Source organism: Python bivittatus, unplaced genomic scaffold, assembly GCF_059951505.1.
Source record: "Python bivittatus isolate LINGU-HERP-01145 unplaced genomic scaffold, Pbiv_v1 ctg000080_np1212, whole genome shotgun sequence".
Lineage (NCBI taxonomy): Eukaryota > Metazoa > Chordata > Lepidosauria > Squamata > Pythonidae > Python > Python bivittatus.
In genome coordinates, this window is record NW_028277035.1 from 58,891,336 (window position 1) to 58,914,649 (window position 23,314).

At 36.3% G+C, this 23,314-nt stretch overlaps 1 protein-coding gene across 5 annotated transcripts in view; it reads left to right on the forward strand.

Annotated features, from left to right (window-relative positions):
* The window catches only part of CACNA2D3 (calcium voltage-gated channel auxiliary subunit alpha2delta 3), a 577,343-nt gene that overhangs the window by 502,086 nt on the left and 51,943 nt on the right, over positions 1–23,314 (forward strand). For all 5 annotated transcript variants that reach the window (XM_088134187.1, XM_088134188.1, XM_088134191.1 and 2 more), the window contains 4 exons: positions 18,671–18,732; positions 19,318–19,362; positions 20,644–20,706; positions 23,208–23,278. In XM_088134187.1, coding sequence (XP_087990313.1) covers positions 18,671–18,732; positions 19,318–19,362; positions 20,644–20,706; positions 23,208–23,278 — 241 coding nt within the window. The remainder of the gene's footprint in view (positions 1–18,670; positions 18,733–19,317; positions 19,363–20,643; positions 20,707–23,207; positions 23,279–23,314) is intronic.

Consider the following 23,314-nt stretch of genomic DNA (forward strand, 5'->3'; position numbering starts at 1 on the left):
CTGCAGTACAGAAATCATGACCTAATAGCCTAGCCTTTTCAATTATTTAATCTACCTCAAATCCAAGATAGAGAAACAAAGTGGACTTTTAAAATCCAGAGCAGTTTTTGATTTTTGCTGGGTTGTTATCCCTGTTTTGTCAGTCCTTGCAAAATCAGATGATTCTGAATTTGTGTTCCTGTCATCTTTGGTTGTGATTAGAGGCAATGGGGTGTGTAATCTCAATATGAGGAAGCCTTCATCTTGATTACATGGTTTTGACCATGCACTTGTTGCTGTTCTGGAGCTTATACTTTTGATTTCCCTAGGGATTAGCTCTGCTGACAGGATTTCATTGCACAGAAAAAACATGTTGTGTGTGCACGTGTGTGTGTGTGTGTGTGTGTGTGTAGGTTGCTTTCTTTTTTAAAAAAAATAAAAGCAAAGAACGCCAAGCATTCCAAATATGAGGCCTTTTTTTCACCAAACAGAAGGAACTTCAACTGACATATAGGTTTTCTTATGCTGCAGCTGTGGATCAAGTTATTTGTGTCCCTGGAGATAAAGCTGTTTTATAATCACTTACATACAAAAAGCATGGGTCACTAATTTGGAGATAGGGTGAAGAGATCTCTTTCAGTTTATGGCCTCCTAATTAGATCCTTTAAAACCTGGTAGTGCTATAGAAAGAGCCCTAATAGAAAATCCTGATCCAACATGAACCAGATAGAAATATACTCAATACTCTTCTCCTACGGATGAAGCATTGGGGTTGAAAGATGGGGTTTCTTGGTACACTTTCATGCTGGATCAAGAAAGTCCAAGTTCTTACTGCACATCAACTGCTGAGCACAATTCTACTTAATTGAATAACAGGAGGAATTCACTAAGCAGGCTTACGTATTCTAATAGCAGCTGCACGGCAGCGGATCTTATGAGTTCCTACTGAAACTCTTTTCTCTTCCTAGCTCTCGCTGAATATTTCTAGTGAAAGGTCCTACTATAGACCAAGGGGTAGTAACATTTTTGTGGCTGGGAGCTACATGTTTTGCATTATTATTTTCTCCACTGAGGACTTCAGTGACCCAAATCTGATTTTCAGGGCTAGGAGTTGTCTCATTTTCCAGTTTTGCAGAAAGAGGTGGTTGGCTACATTTTATAATGACACCTCTTTTATTACATTTCCAAACAAAACAATCTGCGGAATTTATGTTACCGTTATTTGGTTGTGTAATCTTGTTGATTCCTCCCGCCAGCTTTGGCAGAAGATCTATGTGTCAAGAATTTATTGTTTAAGAATAAGAAAAAAATTGGTTCTAGACTTAAGGAGAACTGTAAATTGATCTAGGGATGCGTAATCAATGAAAATCTGATCCATTTATGTGTTTCATGTTCTTGCAGACTAGTCCATGTCATTCCAATTCTGAGCAAAATACAGAAAAGCACTTTTTACCTATTTTTCAATACATGTCATCAGATACTTTTAGATACTAAAAATTGATACTTTTTTTCTGTCCAACTACCACAATATACGTTTTTCTATATAGCCTTTTGTAATACAGTCTATTCTTTATAAAGACAATTTCTGTTTTATTTAAATTGAACTTAGCCTCAACACACTTTTCTTTACACAGCTCTTTTCAACTTTACACTGGTATTTATTTCTAGTTACAGTGTTTGAAAAAGTATGTTGGTTTAATGAGCATTTCTAGCCATAGATATCACTAACGTGTTTGCCATGGCAGAGCCTGCTTCAGTGGAATGTGGCTTTTCAAGAGTAAAGGAAATCAGGAAATGGTTTATTTAAAATCTGTTCTAATAGCTCTAGGATTATGGGTTATGGTCCCTTTAAAATTGAAAGTAAAATATAAAATCTATTAAAAAGAGAGAAATTAATACATAATAATTATTATAGTGAACTATACTGAACTAAAACTGAAGAAGAGAGATCAGTTTAATATTACTATAGGACTAGCTCAATCCTTTAACATGTTATTAAATTTATACTATATAGAAACATTGAGAGCCAGTTTGGTGTAGTGCACCAGGCTAGAAACCGGGAGACCATGAGTTTTAGTCCCACCTTAGGCACGAAGCCAGCTGGGTGACCTTGGGCCAGTCAGTCTCTCTCAGCCCTAGGAAGAAGGCAATGGCAAACCACTTCTGAAATCTTGCTAAGAAAACTGCAGGAGCTAGTCCAGGCAGCTAAGTTGAGACACTGACTAAAAGGCATGCATGCACGCACGCACACACATACACACACACACACACACACACAGAGAAACATATTCCTTCAGCTTCTGCTTATACAGAAAAATACAGTCTTTATTTTTAGAAAGTAGATTTCTTTTGTCCCTATCAATTTTTGAAATATGTTTATTTTCTTAAAAATGCATTTTCCTACATTTCATTATGATGCAAGCAAAAAAAATCACTATTCAGATGTGTTGTCTAGCAGCCCAGCCACTTTCAGAAAACAAAACAAATAGAAAAACAACAGCTGACCAAGATCCTGCACATTATATTTGGCTAGTTGCTAATGTTCGTTGCTAATACTGAATTCACTTTCTTCAGAAAAAGAAATCTTATGGTTTTCTACTACAGTTCTCCCATTTCCAAAAGCTACTAAGTCCTCCATCCCAAAGACATCAATGTTGTGCTGTGTTGTAGCTAATATTGGATGAGGAGAACTAATTTGAACAAGGATGTGACATTGCACTGAGTGACTACTCTTTCTCTTCCCAAGTTTGTGCTGCTATTTCATCATTGCTCAGTTTCAGCTCATAATGTTCTTGATGACTGATATATTGTGAAGACAGAAGGCTGGCTAATATTCTTGTACAAAGGCATCCTGTGAATTTAGATTGGTTATGTGGTTCTTCAGGACTGCTTGAAAACCCCAAATGGGTGTACACTTCAAGGTCATGAGCAGAATTGCTGACATTGGTGTTCTCTGGTTCCCAGTCCTGTTGGCTGGAGCTTTTTCAAATAAGTACACATAATAAGTGGTTATCAATCTGTAAAACTCAAACATGAAAGTTTCAGCAGAATTTTCTGTGGATTCTTTGGCAGTGATGACAGTAACGTCTCTCTAGCATTCAAGGTGATGTTTTATGAGAAATAACAGAAATAAATCAACCAACATGGATGGGAATAAAACAATTATCAGCAACTTAACAATAATACACAGCAGAACAATCAAAATGCATAAAGGCTCAATTTAAAAAGAGGAATTGCAGATCCAAAATGAGGAGTAGGAAGACTTACTCATGTTTTGGAATAATTTATATAAAGGACTTGCTCCTCTTTATGACACAGCCTTCACTTTATATGCAGCTTAGAAGATGACGAGAGAAGATATAAGGAAAGGGAAATGAGAGGGAACAATCTGAATTCTCTACATCCTTCGGCACACGAAGGAGAGATTGATACTTATTGCCATGTGTTCAGCTGATGACAGAATGCTCCTTTGCAGGTGACTGCTCCATCAAATTTGGTTAATGAGACTTGAGGTGCAGGCCTAAATCTACTTTTTGCAAAAAAGTTGGCTTGAATACTTCTATATTTTGGGAAAGCCATGAAAGAGATCTGAGACATTGCTGCATTATATGAATTCTTACAAGTAAAATTCTTCTCATTCATGACATAGGCAATGCCTTTGTTTCATGATGACTGACACCAGGCTGTACCCATGATTCCTGACCTTGTGGAATGGTAATATAGAAATTATTGCTTCCTGCTGTGGCATTTATGGTTTTTCTCAGCTCATAATTCTCCATGGACTTCAGTAAATATTTCCTTTGGCTCACATATTGGATTAGTTGACACATTATTTTTATAACCATTGTCTTTAAAAGGAGGCTTGCTAGCCAGGTGCTGTTCTCAAGATTGTGCAGTTCTTGTGTGTCACAGGAAAGAAGCTTTAAAACATGCCTCCCAACTGCCTCTCTTAGTTAGGTAATCCTTAACAGCTACAATTGTGTTATTTTTAGCACTAACAAATTGAGAAGATGTTCACAGGGTAAGGTCACTGAAAAGTTAAGCACTGTGTGAGGTTCATTTCCAACAACAACATGGGCCTTGTTTAATATCCTTCATGATGTGGTAGAAGAAATTTTTATCCTTCAGAGCTTTTCATTTCTTTTTTAGTCAAACATTCACTCTCAGCCTATCTTTTGGCAACACATGATTTGAATTGTCAAGTTAGTGTTCTGGCATGTGTGGCTATTTTCACATTCTTACTGAGGGATCTGGCAAGAAGATTCTCCCCTACTTTGTACTTTTCTTTTTCTTTCTCCCACCCTGTTTATTAATAATAAACGAAGTGTGAGAAGGCAGGCATCAATACTGTGGAACAAATAGATAAATGACCTTGAAAGTGCCAAAGCAACATTTATTGCATAGCCTGGCACATGCAAAGGACCTGCTATTCAAAACACATCAGATTACGCAGTAAATATTACTTTGAAAGCTATCTGTATATTCGTACCTTACTCATAATAAAAGATAGCCAGTTTGGTGTAGTGGTTAAAGCACCGGGCTAGAAACTGGGAGACTGTGAGTTCTAGTGCTGCCTTAGGAGGCACGAAGCCATCTGGGTGATCTTGGGCCAGTCCCTCTCTCTCAGCCCTAGGAAGCAGGCAATAGCAAACCACTTCCAAAATCTTGCCAAAAAAATTGCATGGACTTGTCCAGGCAGCCACCAGGAATCAACACTGACTCAAAGGCACAAAACAAAACATGATAAAATAATATGTGATTATCCAATACAATATTATTAAATACCTCAATATTAATGTCAGCATGAACACATTTTTATGATCTAGCTATCAATCCTAAAATGTTCAAAGATAAGAACATTATTCAGCCCTCTGTCAGATGCTAGAAAGGTAGGAGTTAAAACTGAGAAACTTTCCGTCCATCTATATTATAAATTTGTAATTGAGATTTCAAAAGAGATTTCAAACTTTGACAATCTAATTTCACTTCAGTTCTTTGCAGATTCTGTGATGGGGTGTAGATAGTTTGCCATAAATTTTAAAAAAACTTTTTTTAAAAAAAGACTACTGAGTGAAGTAATGGAATTGATGTTTTGTGACAAAACACTGAATAAGTTCAGATATAAGGAAGATCCAAGATATTTAACAATAATATTTGCAACAGAAATCAAAATTGGCTAATTCTTATCCTCTTTCCAAGAAAAGCTGATTGGAATAGGAAAGAAATGTGGTATTGTTGGCAGATAGCTTTTAATATATCTTTCAATTCTTCATTTCAAATCGTTTCTCCAAACTACTTTTTTCTTTGCTGGTTTCCATGCACAGCTTGAGGTTTGGAAACTAATAGCAGAAAGGAAATTTTGTGAATGACTTGAAATTGAGTAACAGCAGGCAGGAAAAGGGTTAAGCCCATCCCATTACTGCTTCTCTAAATGGCTTTTCTAGAAATGATAGTTAGGTCTGTGGATCTCCAATGCATCTAGATTTCGACCTGAATTTTGTATTGCTATTCCAATATAGATTATTTTCAGCAAATGCTCAGTTATATATGAGTGTTTAACATGCCAGTTTCTTTTGCCTCCTGACTGAGTTAAAGATGGTGATTTGTAAATCATTGCTGCCAGAGGGTTCACAGGATATCATATTATGTTACTCCTGAACCTGGTTCAAAACTTTGATTCTTGTGTGTGACATCGGCTCAGATTTCTTCCACTGCTACTGGTACATAAAATAATATGGTTCACCCCTTCAAGAGTTAGCTACCGGGAAGAAAATTAGGTCTAGGGTCATTTGATCTTTCCAATGTTATGCAAAGGTATTCTAGGCTGGACATACCGTGGTTTAATGCTCCTTATCTTCTGCTTACATTTTGAATTCCACCAGAGAATCAGCTTGACTTTATTTACTTTTTAACTTAAGCACAAGTCTCGCAAAGAGTAACTTATTGGCATGGCAGTTACGAAGGGTGGGCTTCATTGCAGGACAAGAAGAGACAGAAGCATTCTAAGGTGGAGAATAAGTGTTTTGGCAACCTGGCCCAGATACAGGAATTGCTTTCTGCACTCCATCTATCCTGTGCAACAGTATTTTGGTTTGCGGGAAAGGGGGCCTTGTGAGACTAGTGCTATTCTAGGGATCTAAGAAGGCTGGTTAAGCTTACATTTAATTGCAAGTTAAATAAAGAAGTAGCCAAGAGTCTTTAAATCAAATTTCATGTGTCTGCCTGTTTAATGATGGCAACCACACAGTCTTCAATCAATCAATTCCCAGCTTACATATAGCACTGTGTGCAATGTACATCTTTGTAGATACAGAAAAATGCTGGGGAGATAAGCATGATTAAAGTTAATTAGTAAGTTCATATAGTTGTTACCGTAAATGGAAACAGATGAAACTTGACATAAAAGTAATAGTAACAAAAGGGATCAAGAAAAAGGAGAATTAGAAAAACATGTCTGAGATTAAATATAGGATTTGCATGTTGTTTATTTAGATCATTTCTGGTCTCTTCTTAAAAGCTATACATTTAACTTAATTTCATTTTTAGACATGATAGATCACCCAAATTACATCAAAGGAGACTCCAGCTCTGAATTTTTGTTGTTTGTTTGTTTGTTTTTCCAACCTAGTAGCTTCCAGGGTGTTCTAATTTATAGTGCTTCCTACGTGTATTTATTTGTTTTGTTTGGTAAATATTAGGATATGATTATGAAATTATTTATACCGTATATTATTTGTATTATACTGTGAAAGTAATGACTTGTTTTGAAATGCTTCACATTAAAAATATCATTTTACTAGAGACACTCAACAATCATATTGGTTCCTAGTGAGAAATACACAGAATAGGGCACTGATAGGCAGCAAGAAAGTGAAATGTAGGGTTGGGATTACCTTGGAAAAGAAAAATTTGACCGACAAGAAGTGAAAGGGTTTATGGAGGATGTTTACAGTAGTTTGATACAATGGAATATCACAAGAGAGAAGGTGTAGCAAGTTTTCAGGAGATGTGTCTTACTATGCAAATATATACCACGAAGCTGACTTTCCAGGTTTTCTTGAAAAGTTTTTTTCTGTCTACGTCCTTTTTAAAATTTTCTAAAAGACTGTGTTATATTTTTCGTATGCCTTTGAAGGTTACCACTGCAATATTTGCTCCTTTTTTCTCCAGTAAACATGTCCTGAGTGGCTGTTTGGCAAATGTATCTCTCCCCTCAATGAGCAGTGGGCTGTCTGTACAGCAGAGCTGTATAACACGTGGTCCATCCGATATGGTGGAACTACAGCTCCCGTTGCTGTGGTTAGTACAGTCAGGGGCAAGGCATAATTGGAGTTGCTGTCCAGAAACATCTGGAAGGCCATCCCATCCATACCTATGTAAGATATGTAACTGAGTCCACTATATAGTAGTTAGTTTTAGCAATCAGTAATGGTCTAACCAAGTAGTATATATAAATTTAATAACCAGACAGAAAATGGAATATCTGTGTTACTACTTTCTGTGGCATTTCCTAGGGCATGAAAGTATGAAACTATTGAGCATTTCTGTGTGATACCGTTCAGCATGAATAAAGTGGATCTCTCTGCTTGTTGCTGATTTGTTGTTTCTTGGAATTATATCTATATCTATCTATATCTATCTATATCTATCAGGCTGTTTCTGTTTAAAGCCCTGCTAAAGGGAAAACTCCTCTTCCTCTTTCTTTTCAACTGGTGTAGCAAGCAACTCTGTACTTTTTATATCTACTGTAGTACCATATAAAACCTTTGGGATTTTTTTCCTTAACTGCAAGCAGATTTCTTTAGACCAGTGTTGTCCAAACTTGGCCACTTTAAGATGAGTGACCTTCAACTCCCAGAATTCCCCAGCCAGCATGGGAATTCTGGGAGTTGAAGTCCACTCATCTTAAAGTGGCCAAGTTTGGACAACACTGTACTAGATGGATAGAACAGTATATTCTGACAGAGATTTGATGAAGGAACTAATATAGGCAGCATATAGACTAGTACACTAGTTGTATTGTAAGTGTAACAACTGCCAAGATCACTGAGCTTGATAGCTATTAGGTGGAGGGCCCTCTCAGTGCTGGCTCCTACCTGGAGGAGTCGATTCTCATTAAGAGTGTACATCTGTTGTGTGAATAATATTCAAGTACAGGCCAGGCTTCCCCCTTCACCAAAAATGTGGGAGAAAGAAATTCAAAACTATGTGCTTTGCATCACCTACAGTATACATATATAGGGACAGTAGCATTCATAGGAACTGGCTGCTATTGTTGGAATGATAACAGCCCTGTCACACCACCCAGAGAATGTCGTGCAGAGTGATAATCACAAACACTCCTGTTTGTGCAGAGCGCAGCAAAAACTCCAGGAAAATATTAGCCATGAAAGCAAACACATCAACAGTGCAGGTATTCACAATGCAATGTCCATTTCTTGTTTCCCAAAGAAATCCAGTCAAAAAATATATACTAACTGGTGTTTTATTGATAAAAATGCAAAAACTCCATAAAATGCAAATATCATACAAAATATAAAGAAAAACACATCTTCTCATTATATTGTAGCATCCAAGACTTATTAGCAACACAAGCTTAACAAAATCTCTAGCTACAAACTCTTAGAAAAGAGGTACACTACTTGGTACTTTGTTACAACTACGTAGCCCATAAAACCTACATAGTGGCTAACACTAAAACAACTAACAACTACTCTGAGAGGCTGAACATTTTCCTCTCCTTGTATTATAGCTCTATGCCACCCCCACTGGGTACCTAGCATACACACGCCAATAGGTGGCAGTAAATAGCACAATACACAACACACTATAACAGGTGTTTTTCACATGATCTCTGTAGCCCAAATATTATTTGTTATTGTTGTAAAGATAATGGGATGAATCCTTTCCCATGAGAAAGAAAATCCTGACAGAGAATAGGGGTGGGGCTTGTGTTGCAATGCCACAATGTTCCTGATGTCAGTCTCACCCCCCTGCCCCCCCGACCCCAGGTACATGCCACTGTGTAAGATGCACATTTGAAAGCATAAATACTTATCAGGATTCTTGTGGTGTCATCTTAACTTTTTTCCCATACGTATGTAAATTATTTATTTATCAATCATATTTATATGGCTGTCCATTTATCAAAGGCACTCTAGGCAGCAAACAGATAAAAAACAGAACAAAATCACAATCCATAACATCAGAAGTGGCAAATTCAATTTCCTTTTAAAAAAAATCTCACTAACCACAAATACGCCTGCACCCCAGCTCCAGTGCCTGGGGAAATAGCCAGGTCTTTATGGACTTCCAGAAGGTGAGTGGGATTGGTGTTGTCTGTATCTCAGGGGAGAGGCTGTTCCACAAGATGGGCACCATGACAGAGAAGGCACATTCTCTATCACTGACCAAGTGACACTACTTTACCTATGGGACCCAAAGCATGCCCACTGTGTCTGATCTGGTGGGATGGGCATAAACCATTGGGGAGAAGTGGTCCCATAAGTAATCTATTCCCACACCATGTAGGGCTTTAAAGGTGACAATTGTAGAGAGTGAGGAGATGACCTTCATGGAAATATGCAATATTGATTGCCAGTGCAACAGGGGGTGAAACATATTTTAAGACAGATACTATTCAGAAGTGGCTCAGACAGACTCCTCCCTAAGTCACTGAACTATAAGAAGGAGGAGGTGATATAGCCCAGTCAGATTTGCAAGATTCTGTTCAATTAAAGTAGTTTTAACCTTCCTATGAAGTTGATTTCTTGGTCTGGTCTGTCCAGTGGGGCTGACACAATCGGCACCTTGAATTGCATCCAGAAGCCTATTAGGAGCCACTGGAGCTCATGAAGCAGCCATGTTATATGGATGTACCATGGAGCACCCTATATTGTCCGTGCCACTTCTGGACCAGCTGAAGCTTCCCAATGCTTTTCAAGGGCAGCCCCATGTAGAGTACATTGCAATAGTCCAAACAGGAAGTGAGTAATTCATGAGGGATTATGAGCAGTGCCTCCCAATCTAGGAATGGGTTGTAATTCTGCACAAGATGTAATTCTGCAAAGACTCTCCTGGCCATGGCTGCCACGTGCTCCTCAAGCATGAGCTGTGAGTCCAGGAGAACCCCTCAAATTCAGACAGACTTGTTTCTTGGCTGTTGGTTTCCAGTTGTGATCCCTGCTAGAGCCATCTGCCACTACCTCTATGATATTTGTTCCAAAGAGATATCTGGCTAGTTCCATCCTAGTATGCTTAGATTAAGATTTTAAAAAATACTTCTCATTGCTTGACTTTTGACTGAAAGCTTTCTATGGTATTTGCGGCTATCAGATCACTGAAACTGTATTTTCTTTTAACTGTATTGCTTTAATTTTTCAATAGATGTTGTACGATTTGATATCATATGTTGATTATTTTATATTGCATACTTTGAGAAGGCTGCAGTCTTAAGAGAGGTCTGAGAATCATGTCAAAGAAAACAAACACATAAAAAATGCCTTAGTTTGTGCCAGGTGGAAGAGAATATTCAGGCTAGAATGTGAGATGTGAAGAATTTGTTTTTGTTTGTTTATGCTTATGGTTTTTTGTTTGTTCATTTGTTAATTTTGGAAGACAAGTGCTGACTTCACTCACCCTTGGGGTGAGGATGATGCATAGGTTTCTGCTCAAATTGTTTTAGAGCTACAAAAGTCTACAGTGCAGTTTGTACTGATATATCAAATGCCAAACTAAACTGAATCCTGACTGTTACGTTATGTTAACATTTCTCCGTATCAACCCATGGAGCTGTTCCTTGGCCCAGGTTGACAGACTACACATTAACCTCCTCAGAACAATCTCTTGCAGTCCTTAATTCTTCTTAAATGGATTCTTTATTTTGCTTGCACATTAATAGAAATAAATCATTTTTTAAAGAAAAAAGGGAAGTTTTATTCATTTGGAAAAAAATCCTCTATGGATTAAAACAGTCACAACGTGATTTATGGATGCGTAACGGTTGCAGGGATTTTCTGCTGTCTAATCTTGATCATGATCTCAAGGATTATAAGTTACATTTGAGTCTATTATAAACATCATAGTCAAGACGCCTCTGTAATAAAGGAGATCTGGCATGAAACCCAGAACACTAAACACTAAAGGACAGTTGTTTGCGTCTGAGAAATGCCTTTAGTTAGGGGCACAGAGAGAACTGCTCCTGTCTGTGCTCCTGCTCTCTGAAGATGCCGGTCACAGATGCTGGCGAAACGGTAGGAAACAAAACTTCCAGAACACGGCTACACAGCCCGGAAGACCCACACCAGCCAATGCCTTTAGTTGCTGTATATTTTAGGCCACTGCCTCATTTTATTATGCATGCTACAGTTTTCTTGTATTGTTTGGTATTTATGATATATTTGCTGATGAAGATTCTGGGCTCTATTGGATGAACAGAGGTATGTGGTCATTTTAAGAAAATTAAAGTAAGAAAATAGTATTGAAATAGGTCTACATGAAATGCCTACAGTACTAAAACAGTCTACATTTGGCTGCCTAGACATAGAAGAGGGATTCATGCATCACATTCAGCCAAAATCAAGCAAACCATATTATGTCTTAGCATTTTATACAAGCCAGCCCTAAAGGTTGCCCAAGAACTTATTAAAGAATTCCTTATGACAGTGTTGTCCAAACTTGGGCACTTTAAGATGAGTGGACTTCAACTCCCAGAATTCCCATGCTGGCTGGGGAATTCTGGGAGTTGAAGTCCACTCATCTTAAAGTGGCCAAGTTTGGACAACACTGCCTTATGATGTCTTCACAAAGTTTGCAGAATATTTGATATATCCATTTAAAGAAGTGCTGCAGCTCATGGGAGTAACATGCCATTTCAAGTATTCCAAGTAATCGTATGTACATAAATTTATAAAAATAACCTTTATATCATGATTGTTGAAGAACATTAGGACTGATAACTTAGCATTGCTTTTTTTATTTTCTGAAAGAAAGCTAGATTAAAAATTAGGCATTCTCTCTCTCTTATATCTATCTGACTATCGATCTATCAATCGCTCACATCAGACAGTTACTCTCTAATGATTTTAATCAGATCTCATTGAATTGTGTCCATAGTTTCTGTAGCAGTGTATCCAAGAATAGCTGCTCTTAAAGAACATTTTGTAGGTGTCAGTGAAGCCTTTAAAGCAAAATACTCAACTCTTTAAAGACTTACAGCATAACCTATTTGTTTATTTGAGTTTATTAGCTCCCCAACTCCAATGGACTCCAGTAGACTCCCATGGACTTGAAAGACTCTGCTTTGCACATTTACATGATGTTTAATGTTAATTTGTTCATTCTAGGTCTATTTTAGTCTTGAAAATATGAGGGGGGGGTAGTTCCTTGGTTGTTCTATTCTGGATGCTTCAGCCAATCAATTGCCTCCCTTTTCTGGTGCAGAATCCAATGTGTAGAGAAGTGAGTCAGAGAAGTAGGGGTGTTATCTTATTTGGGTTACAATTGCTGTCTATTTCAGATTCCTGATTTTTGAAGTGAACACATCTTCTATTCCACACATATGTATTTCAGCAGATTTTCTATGCCTCTGTGGACCACCCTGGTTCCATAATGGTATTTCCTATGTGTGGGCATTGTTAGAACTCCAGATGCAGTACGCCTGCAGAAATTGTACTAAAGCAAGATGGGTTTTGTCAATTAGTAAAGGAGATTACATTATTGTTGTGAGAGTAGTAAATGCAGGCTTTGTTAGATAAGAAATGGCAATGCTGATGATTCCTGTTCTTCGGTGATTAAAGGGGATGAAAGTGAGGATTATTTTGAAGGTCTGCTGGAATAAAAACGTTGCTATAAATGTTTTTTTCCTGGTAAGGCTGTTAGGAAATACTGGCCCCAGTTAATATCCCTTGAACAAAACAGTCTATCATCAAACTTATTGAGTTTATTAAACAGACAGGCCATTGTCCATATAATTTAAGAGGGTAGGAATATAGAAATTCTATTGAAATACTGATTTGGTGATTTTATGACCACAGCCAGTAGCACAGTCTGAGATAGTTCCATTTCAAAAGCCAACAATTGGAACTGAAGAATATGATTTTACTACATTATAATCTAGTTTCTCCACTATGCTGTGTCTTGAAATATAGTAACTCTCCAGCCAGGAAATAAAATTCAGAATATATCTGTTTTGTGTTTTTATGATACAGCATCACATCAAGAAATGGAACACCAGAAGGTTATGCATATGAGGGTCGGTAAGCAAAGTCCAATCTTGGACTCAGTTGAAGGTAGTAAAAGATAGGAAGTACTAGATTCCCTTCTAACCCAATTTGTAATTGGTTTCTGGTCTTTCTGAATCTTAATAGGAATTGCAGAGTGCTTCCTGCTGGACTAGTATAGGCAGTTTCAGGAAAGCTTTAGGCAGTCATGTTCTATAGAGCAAGCTCACCAAGCCAGTGAACATGGAGAGCAATTAGGAGTTTTGCAGGGAAAATTGAAGGTGAGGTGTTTAGTATATTGCTTTCTTTATGGAACATGGAGATGGAAAGGACTGCTCCTGTGAAGGATATGCCACCTTTGTTTTCTTCCTAGAAGGTGTCATGAGCTACGCATGCTTTAAGTGCAGGTTGATTGCACCCCCTGGAGAAGAAAGTGAAAGAACCTGTCCACCCTCCAGTTTGTTAATGAAGATGAAGAACAGTTGGTTCAAATACAGGAAACACTTGTGCGGGTGGGGGAGAAGGACCTTGCCTATAAAATAAAACTCTTTTCCGTTGGAGCTTCAGAATAGATTCTAGAGCTTTCCCAGTGATGATGGCACAAAAATCAGCTACTACAACCCTCAGAGACTGGGAAGAAAACCATACAAAGGGAGGGACTTCAACCTCTACCCTGAAGATGAAGCAGAAGCAAGTGATGGTGATTGGTCATTCCCTACAGAGAGGGAATAAAGCAGTCCAGAAAATAGTGTAATGCCTATCTAGGGCTGTGAAGATATCCAATAATGTGGGAAAATAGTTCAGTTGCTGAGATTTCTGAAATCTTATCCTATTCTCTTTCAATAAAACCTGGTTTAAAAAATCTGGAAGAAGCTTGCTCTTTGTGGACGTGGGACAACTAAAACCTTGACAACTGTGGGGAAACAATAATTGCTTTCAAGTATTTGAAGGACTGCCGTGTAGAGGATGAGGTTGATTGGTTTAGTGTGGTTCTCAAAGGCTAACAGTGGGATTAATATACAAAGCTGTAAATTTTGGTTGAATATCAGGTAGAATTTCCTGATGAGTTGTTCAACAATGGAACCAACTGCCTATGGAAGGTACAGATTTATCTAGCTGAAAATGTTGGTTGTGATCATTTTGCAGGGATGTAATAGTAGTGGATTCCTATACCAGACAGAGAGCTAGACTGGTGATCTCTATAATCTCTTCCAACCCTTGCATTCTATGATCCTATTAAGAAGGCTGCAACTTAGGAGAGTAAATGGAAATGAGCATGAATTAATAAATGAAACAAAAAAAAATAGTTATGTTGTGACTCTAACACAAAGAGAAAAGAGAAAGATGAAATGGAATTGAATGCTAGTTTGGTCTTCTGGAGGTGATGAATCTGATAAAGGTATATGTTTAATTATAAACAAAGAAGCTAAAATGTAAGTTGGAATGTATGAAGTAGTGTCATTTAGATTATGGATTACTTATGAAAGTACAAACTCATAAATTAGTGATACTGTAATTGCATGTTATACTCCAGTGAATGGTGATAGTGTAAAAACCCAGGATGAGTTTTAGGGAAACTCTCTTTGCACCCCTGCAATAGAGAATCATAGGAGATATGTTCTTGGGATCAGAGTTCCCAGCTGTTCATTTATCTGAATTTAGAACTCCCCTTTGGATCTTTCTGCTCAATCCAGAAAGAGATTGGATCTTCATTTGTGGGGATGTGGTCCTGTTCTTCTTTGTACAAATGCAGTTTAATAACATTTGGGGGGGAAGAAGCTGAAAAACATTCACTTTAAGGCAGCACATACTGCATTTTTGTTGATGACGGTTCAAATGATTGAAGCTAAGCAGGTGCCATGCTTTTAGCAGCTCTCAGGGTCAGGTCTTATGTGTCTCTGTTCTTAATGCTTCAGCGAAATAAAAAGCAATTTCAGAATCAGGAGCTTTTCTGGGATGTGGTGATTATCATTTCACCTCTGAAGTTAATGTCAACAGAATCTTACCTGGCACACCTGCAATTAACTACAAATACAACGGCCCTAATCTTAAAAAAAAAAAAAAACGTTGGGGGGCCGTAAAATGAATGCAGATTATAAAAAGGAAAATCCTAACATTGCCATTCACATCAAAATCTTTCTGGGATTTAATTAATGACTTTGTATTTCAACATGGCTTAAAGTGAAAGATCAGAGTACTTCAGGATAGCAGGCTCTCAGCCAACATTGTAAGTACTTTATGTTTATATTGAGCGCTAAAGATCACTGAACAATATAGAATTCTACTATCCTTTGCACAGATTAGGAAATGCCACATATTTTGTACAAATATTAAATAAAGAAATGCCTAACAGTGGATAATGATAACAAATGGATAAGCTGCTTTTAAGGAATTTACCCTGTATATCTCTTAACAGGTAATCTCCTCTATAAATGTCAGCATGTCAACATTCTTATTAAAAATTCAGGAACAAATGTTTCCTCATTTTTGTAGACAGAAGATGTGGGGCCCATATGTATGACTGATTTGAGTTTATGTGTGTGTGGCTGTAATAAATGTGCATTGGTCTTCTTAACTACTCTCTGATTCCCTCATGGGGCAATACATTGGAGAGAATATTCTGGGTTTTTGGCTTTTTGTTTATAACCCTCCTTATTATGCACTAATTTGGGGCTCATTTGCAGATAGATGTATAAGTGCATTTTATAGTAAGGGGCTGCAATTGTACAATGAAACCTCAGTTTAATGGGCCTCAATGCAATGATGCCGTGGGCAAAATTCATGTTGGATTTTCCCTCAATTGTGCAGTGATGTTGTTAGGCAAGTTACATTAACTGTAGAATGACACTTGATCTAAAATTATACAAATGGCCTTGTTTGTGTCATTTGTATAAAGATGTTGTTATGGATGCCCTACTCCCTAGTTTAGTGGATCGGTGGAATAATGGGCACCCCTACTCCCCAACTGGTCCAGTAAACTGAAGTTTCACTGTACCAAGTTTCTGCTTTCTAAACTACCTAAAAGCAGCTAAATTATTGTAAAATATCCTTCATATTTCTCCATTTTGGTCATTTTACTTTGTTCTGAGGAGCCACTATGGTGAGGTAATTGTAATGTTGGTTAGGACTGGTGGGGGAGTCAGTCCACCCTCAGCTATGGAAACTCACAAGGCAACTTTGGGCCGGTCACTCGCAGCTTACCCTAACTCACTGGACTGTTGCTGTGGAGATAAAATAAAGGGAGAATCCCCTATAAGTGCTTCGAATTCTTGGAGGAAAGGCAGGAACAAATAAATTCTTAATGCATTATTTTTTAGATTGCAGAATGTTGTGGGCAGCCATTTACTTCAGATGTTGAATATTGACATAATGATTCAAAAAGATTGAAATATGTTTGATTTGTCCTTAGAACATGATATCATCTGAACAGTTACTGTAGAGAAGAAAAAAGTTACACTACCAAGTGCTCTTTGCATATAGTTCTTTAGATGACATTTGGAATATATTTCCTCTGAGATTTGAAAGAAAATAGTATGACATCCCAGTGTTGCTAATTCCTTTAAAAATCAATTCTCTTTCTTTAAAGCAAATTGCTTCAACGTCCCCATGAAATTCATGTGAAAGAAACATTGCTTTTCTATTTTCTACCTTCAAAGTATCATGTAGGACATTTATTTGATCTTGCTATTGTTTCGAGTTCACAGTCTCAGTTCTACATCCCAAATACTATAGTATCTGATGGTATCAGTGTCCAATGTGCCAAAAATTTAAGATATTATAGAGGCTTGCACACCTGGGAAAAGAGTGATAAATCTAGTCATGCTATTTTAAACAAGGAAAATTCCCACTGAAATGATAGATTTTCTGCCTGAGTAATAGCAAGCAGGAGCAGATCTAAAGGTTCTACCTGATATTTGATTTCCTACATAATCCATTTAAAACAGCAGCAACCAATAATTAAAGTAAGGCTGAAACCAGTAAAAGTAAATCAGTAGTTCTTACTTCCCCTCATCTCTTGAAATAACAGTTTTGCACAGCCCATCCTAGCATTTCAACTGTTTTCCTGTGGTTAATATTTCAAAAGAATTATATAAGCACATGTTAGTTAGGGTCTCAGCAAGTGACTGCTGAACCACATCTAAGCTTGGAAGCTAAGTAGGATCAGGCCTAGTTAGTATTTGGATGGGAAACTGCTCAGGATTACTAGAACTCAGAGGTCTCTTCAGGGGAGGCTCCAAGGGGCAAGATGGCTGGCATGAATGTGTAATCGAAACCCTGCCCCTTGATATATTTGTGCAATATCCTTGCTAGCAACTATAGGTAGAGTTTTTATAAATCCAAGAGAACAAATTGTCTCCATATTTCTGCAGAGAAAACAACATAGATATGTCCTTAAAATAACTAAACATCAAGCTCACTTAAAGGGAATGCTTCTTCTATAGTAGTTAGACTTAATTAGAAACTTAATTAGAAATGCTTTTCTATTTTTATTCCTTAGGCCACTTAGATTTCAATAATTGTTCTTAATGTACCGTATATACGCGTGGATAAATCCATCTGCAGATAAGCTGACCTTTGAATTTTTAACCAAAATGCCATGAAAAATCTGCCCCCCACAGATGAGCCAACCCTTGAAATTTTTGTATGTGTTTTAAAATACATTCTGAAGGACTTAATTTATTTTCATATTTTGTATCAATAAATGTTTTCTAGAACAAATTCCATTTTAAATTTTCACAATTGGCTTATCTGTGGGGGGCAAATTTTTCATGGTATTTTGGTTCAGCTTATCCGCTAGTATATAGGAATACTTTTAAAAAAGTGTTACAGTGGACAAGCCCGTGCACAGATAAGCTGAAACCATTTTTGGGGAAGCATTTTGGAGCCTAAAATTCTTGGCTTATTCATGAGTATCTACAGTATACATGTATGGTAAGTTATAGTAGAAAATAGTAAAGACCTTTCTTAGAAAATGAAACAAGCCACTTCAGAATCAAATCTTGACTGGCAAATGCCTCTGGGACACATACTGCTTTGCCTTTCAGAATTCACATATCTTGAAGGATGAAGATTCACACTTCCTTAGGGCCATTCTGGAATCTATGTTGACATTTGGAGAGGGATTTGGTTCAATAGAGAGTTATTTAGGGGCTCCTTAGCAGTAGATTTGCTACAGCAGCCCAACCAGGCTCCCAAATGAGGTTAGAGTGAATCAATCAGAGAAATTTAGATTAATACCAGATGAAGAACTTTGTCTCTATCCAGATCCCTACTTACATTTTTGACCTCTCAGTTTGAAAATTTATCTGTTAAAGTTTAGACCTGTGCACTTGGTTGTCCTATTTTATTTGATATAGAATTGTATAGTTACATGCTCTTGTTTTACACTTTTCAGATTTTTAAAAAATGGATTTGTAAATCTCTGTATGAAAAGAGCTTTTAAAATACCTGTTGTTCATCATTTCAATCAGCTGTAGGTATCCAGATGAAACTGGAGTTTTTCCAAAGGAAATTTTGGACTGCCAGTAGGCAGGTATGTTACTATTGGGTATTTAAAAGTCTTATGTCATTGCCTAGCAATAAAGCTGGAAAGAATCAGGAAAACAGAATCTGTCACTTTTTGCAAGTTAAATATAACTGGCAGAAGATGTTTTGGTAAATAAATTCCATCACTGTAGTCACCATCATCAGTTAAAGATGAAGATAGGCTTAAATAGACTAGTGAGCCAGGATTTATTTTTTGAATTGTGTTTAATACAAGTACCAGGAGAAATCACTCAGAACTTTGGGGCACAAGTCACCAAATGTGGATGACTCAGATTTATCTCTCATTTCCAACAGTCATTCCAAATGTCTGAAGACATTTTTGGATGAGAGAGATATCCATAAATAGAATGCACTTTTGATTTGACTCAGTTTCTTATTTTTCAACAATGAATTAATTTATCCTTGTTGCCATACAGTTTTATGAATCCAACACTAAAAATTAAATATCGATATATACTTTTTATTGCATACCATACCATATCACATATTTCTGAAAGTTGTAGATTTCTCTTCATTCAAAAGATGAAAATTGTAAACTGTGTTCAGTGCTACCAATCTTCTCTTTTTATAGTGTACTTCTCTTGACGGTCGATGTTCTATAAGCTGTGATGATGAGGTAAGCAAGACATTTCATACATGCACTGCCAGTTTTTCTTGGTAATGAAACTGCAGACAATTATGCAAAGCATATATTCATACTAAAATGAAACAAAAAATGTGTGTTTAGAAAAGATATTCCATCTACTGGATATACTGATACATGGCTATGAAACCAAGATGTAATTTTAGAAGATGACATGGAAAATTAGCCTTGAGTATTTGCTTCTTCAAAACTAAGGTCCCATTTATCATGGATGTAGTAGTAAAGATGGACTGTGCTATGTCATGTTTGAATGTTTCCAAAAAGGAAAAAAAAATGTTAATGTAAAAAATAATTGAGCTTTGAAAAATAATTTACTCCAGTCTTCTCCCTGACATGTGATATTTTTATTGACTGTGTATGTATGTGTTTGGTGGCAAAATATTTAACTATGCCACAATTTAACTGAAACCTGAAGTGGCAAAATTCAAGAAAAGATTTACTATTCAGTTTTGCTGATTGAATAACCTGCCCTTTAATGTGGCAGCCAATATTTTTTCAATGAGTAGCATTTTTAACATAGAGTTCTTTTTATTCAAACTTCCAAGTCAGTGTTGGGAAGAAAAATGTTTGAGAAGATGCTCTTATTCTGATTTTTCAAACCACATATATCAGTTTTTCTAGTGAATATTCTTTTTACTATAGTTGCATCTATCTTTTGAGAAAAACTTTGATATGCCAGTATAATTTTAAAGTGCAGCTATTAAAAGTAAGGGTGAAGAAACTATTAATTTCATCTTCAATTTTCATTTCTTGGTTTAGAAAAATTGTACTCATTTTATTAACTTTCTTGAAGAAAACAAAACAGAGGTAAAGACCCCTTTACAGAAAACTGTATTTTACAGTTAAGTTACAGCTTGGGCTCTTTTCAGAAACTTCTTATATATTCTAGAATATACTTGTATATAAAGTTTTTATCCCATAAATGGAAGGGGTGCTTCTCTAAATACAGTTCTCCTTTCTCAAATGGATCCAAATGGATCCTTTCTCAGATGGATCCAAGTGGATCCATCCATATAACATCCACATTTGTTCTGCTGATGCACTTTGCCAAACGTTTCTCCTAATTCCCTTTTTTCCCCACAGTCATTGCATTGATAGACACTTGAAATCTCAGTGAAGTTTTCTTCAGTCACCGCACTTTTGGATTTATTTCTCAAATATCTCAAGCTGAGACAGAAATATTGTTTCCTCCTTAGATGAAAAATACAACTTACTGAAATCAAAGACTTACACACATTTTTTGTTACTTTACAGAATATTAATTGTTACCTCATTGATAATAATGGATTTATATTAGTTTCAGAAGACTATACGCAGGTAAGTAGAAATCTGTTTCTTGCCTTCTCGAAAATCCAGCTACACAATGCATTTTGCCAATGGAGTACAGAAATAATGAACAGCATGAGATTAAAAGAATTTTTAAAAGATGCCTTGCCCTGAAGCATGTAGTTTTCTTTTCAGAGGGTCTGAAATAATTTCCTTTCTGATGGTCTGAAATAATGTCTTCTCATTGGGTGGGTCTGCTCTTAAGCTCATAAAACTTTAAGTTATAGAACCTCTTCTTCAGACATGTCTATTATGCCTGAAGATAGTTATGTTAAACATAGATTTCTCCTCAAGCATTTTGCCCAAATTTAGAAAGGTTTGTCCTTACTTTTTGGATTTTGAACATTCTGGCAATTCTATATGAGTGAGTTAATTGTGTAGGATTTGACAGGATTATTTAAGACACAAGAAAAGGAAGTAAATGTAGAAGACAGTACATGATCTGGGTTTTAGCCAAACTTGATGCAGCCCTCAGCTGAAGGCTTTGATTCAGCAATAAAAATGATATAGAACTTGTGAAAAATCAAAAGAAGTCCGCTAGCACCTTTTGTGACTGACAACTGTTATTAAAAGGCATAAGCTTTCATAACTTTTACAATATGCCATTTAACAAAATTTTATAGCCAGAACAGATGGTAGCAGATGACTTCTCATTTTTAGGAATGTATCAGGCTGCCAGCTAACTAAATAGCCATGTTTATACTATCATTGCATCTATCTCCTCCATGATAACTTTAAATATGATAAATGTAATATTTAATCTTTTTGAAGTAAACAGAAGCATAAGACAAACTATTCTTACAATAGTAGCTTAGAAAATATTTGGTAATCAGATATTTTCAGACACAGGGCACAATCAAAAGACATCTGATGCTCATCTGATTTTTCTTCTCTGCCGAAGCTACTCTCTTTTTCCCAAATTTGTTCTAAAACGTTATCTAACTCAACTGAGTTTAAGGGCTGATGAAGGGGATTCTATGATTGAAAAAGTTCTGTCTGTGGATTCCACTAATGAATATAATTTATGGAAACAGGACTAAAACTTGAAAAATAACGGAATATGCTTCCATTTCCCTTTTATGGGAATTCTGTAAACATCCTCTTTCATGGGTTACTGAAAAAGCGGTACAATTGTATATTCTACAAAATTAGTAGTATTGTATGTATACAGTAATTGAGCAGATCAAATTAACTTCTGTAGAACAGAAAATTCTAGGACATAAACTAGCTAAAGTTAAGCAGAAAGTTATGTTCCACAATTTCATTATAAACAAACCACAGACTTTAATATTTTTTAAACAATGAGAATTAAAACTGATCATATTCATTGTTTCAGATTATTTAACCTATATTATATGTTGAGAGTTAATTTTTAAAGTTGATTAATGACCGTTGTATATTTTAAGCATCAGATTTCCTTCTTTCTAGTAACTTGTATATATTTTTCATTGTTCTTCTGAAAGTGAGGCATGTTTAGACATATTTGATATTTGGCATATTGTCCTCCTGATCTCCATTTCTCAGCTAGTCCCACTGAACTGAATATGTTCAAGCTATAAAATACAAATGCTTGTAGCAAATTTTACCCACCCAAACACTCTGGATATAAAAAGGGAACTATTACTTTTTTAGCAGAAAAATGCTTCCGTTTTGGGCCTGGCCTGTAATTTCTTTGCCAGCAAATTCCCAGGTGCATATTTGAGGCCAAGTCTATCACTTACAGCAGTATTGGTATTTCATTAAAACAAACTTCATGGAATTCATGCAATACCCTTTCCCCCTACAGAAATGCTGGGCTTACTTCTTTAAAGAATAAACAAGAGTTGTTCCTGTACTGCAAAATGACCTATGTTGCATCTATGGGGGATTTAAATGTCAGGAAAAAAGCCTGGAGTTATCAAATCTCTTTGGAATTGTCCAGAAAACCCACAACTTAAGACTTTGTTTTCTTATCTCAAATTTATCTTTGTTAGTCAATTCCTTTTTAGTATAATAAACAGAATCCAAATAGCTCACTCCATAATATAAAGCTAAATATTTATGTATCTGATAAAATGTGGAGAATTAAACAGGTCACGTAGGAATTATTAAAGAAAACACTTCTTATTATTTGTTTAGAATATTCTTTCAAACACTATTTATACTTTTGTGAAGTAGAATTTTAATCACATGGGTTTATGTTCAGATTAGAGCATTTTCTTTACAAGCTTGAGTTCAGCACATTTTTTAAAAAAATTATTTCCAGCATCGGATGTTACACAATGAACTGCAGTCTATTATATAAACTCTCACATCTGCTTGAGGAATTATTTTGTAAGCCTTAACATTTGTCATGATATTTAAACCCTTTTCAATTTTTACAACAGTGAAGTAGACTTCAGGACTTCATTTCATACATGTTAATATTTTTCTGATCACTTTATAGAAATGAAATTGTAACCAGTGTTGATTTGCATTTATCTGAAATTTCTGGCCTTATCTTTTGGCTTCAGACTGGAAACTTCTTTGGTGAGATTGAAGGTGCAGTGATGAACAAATTGCTAATAATGGACTCATTTAAAAGGTAAGAATGTACCACCCATTTCTTCTCACAAAAATG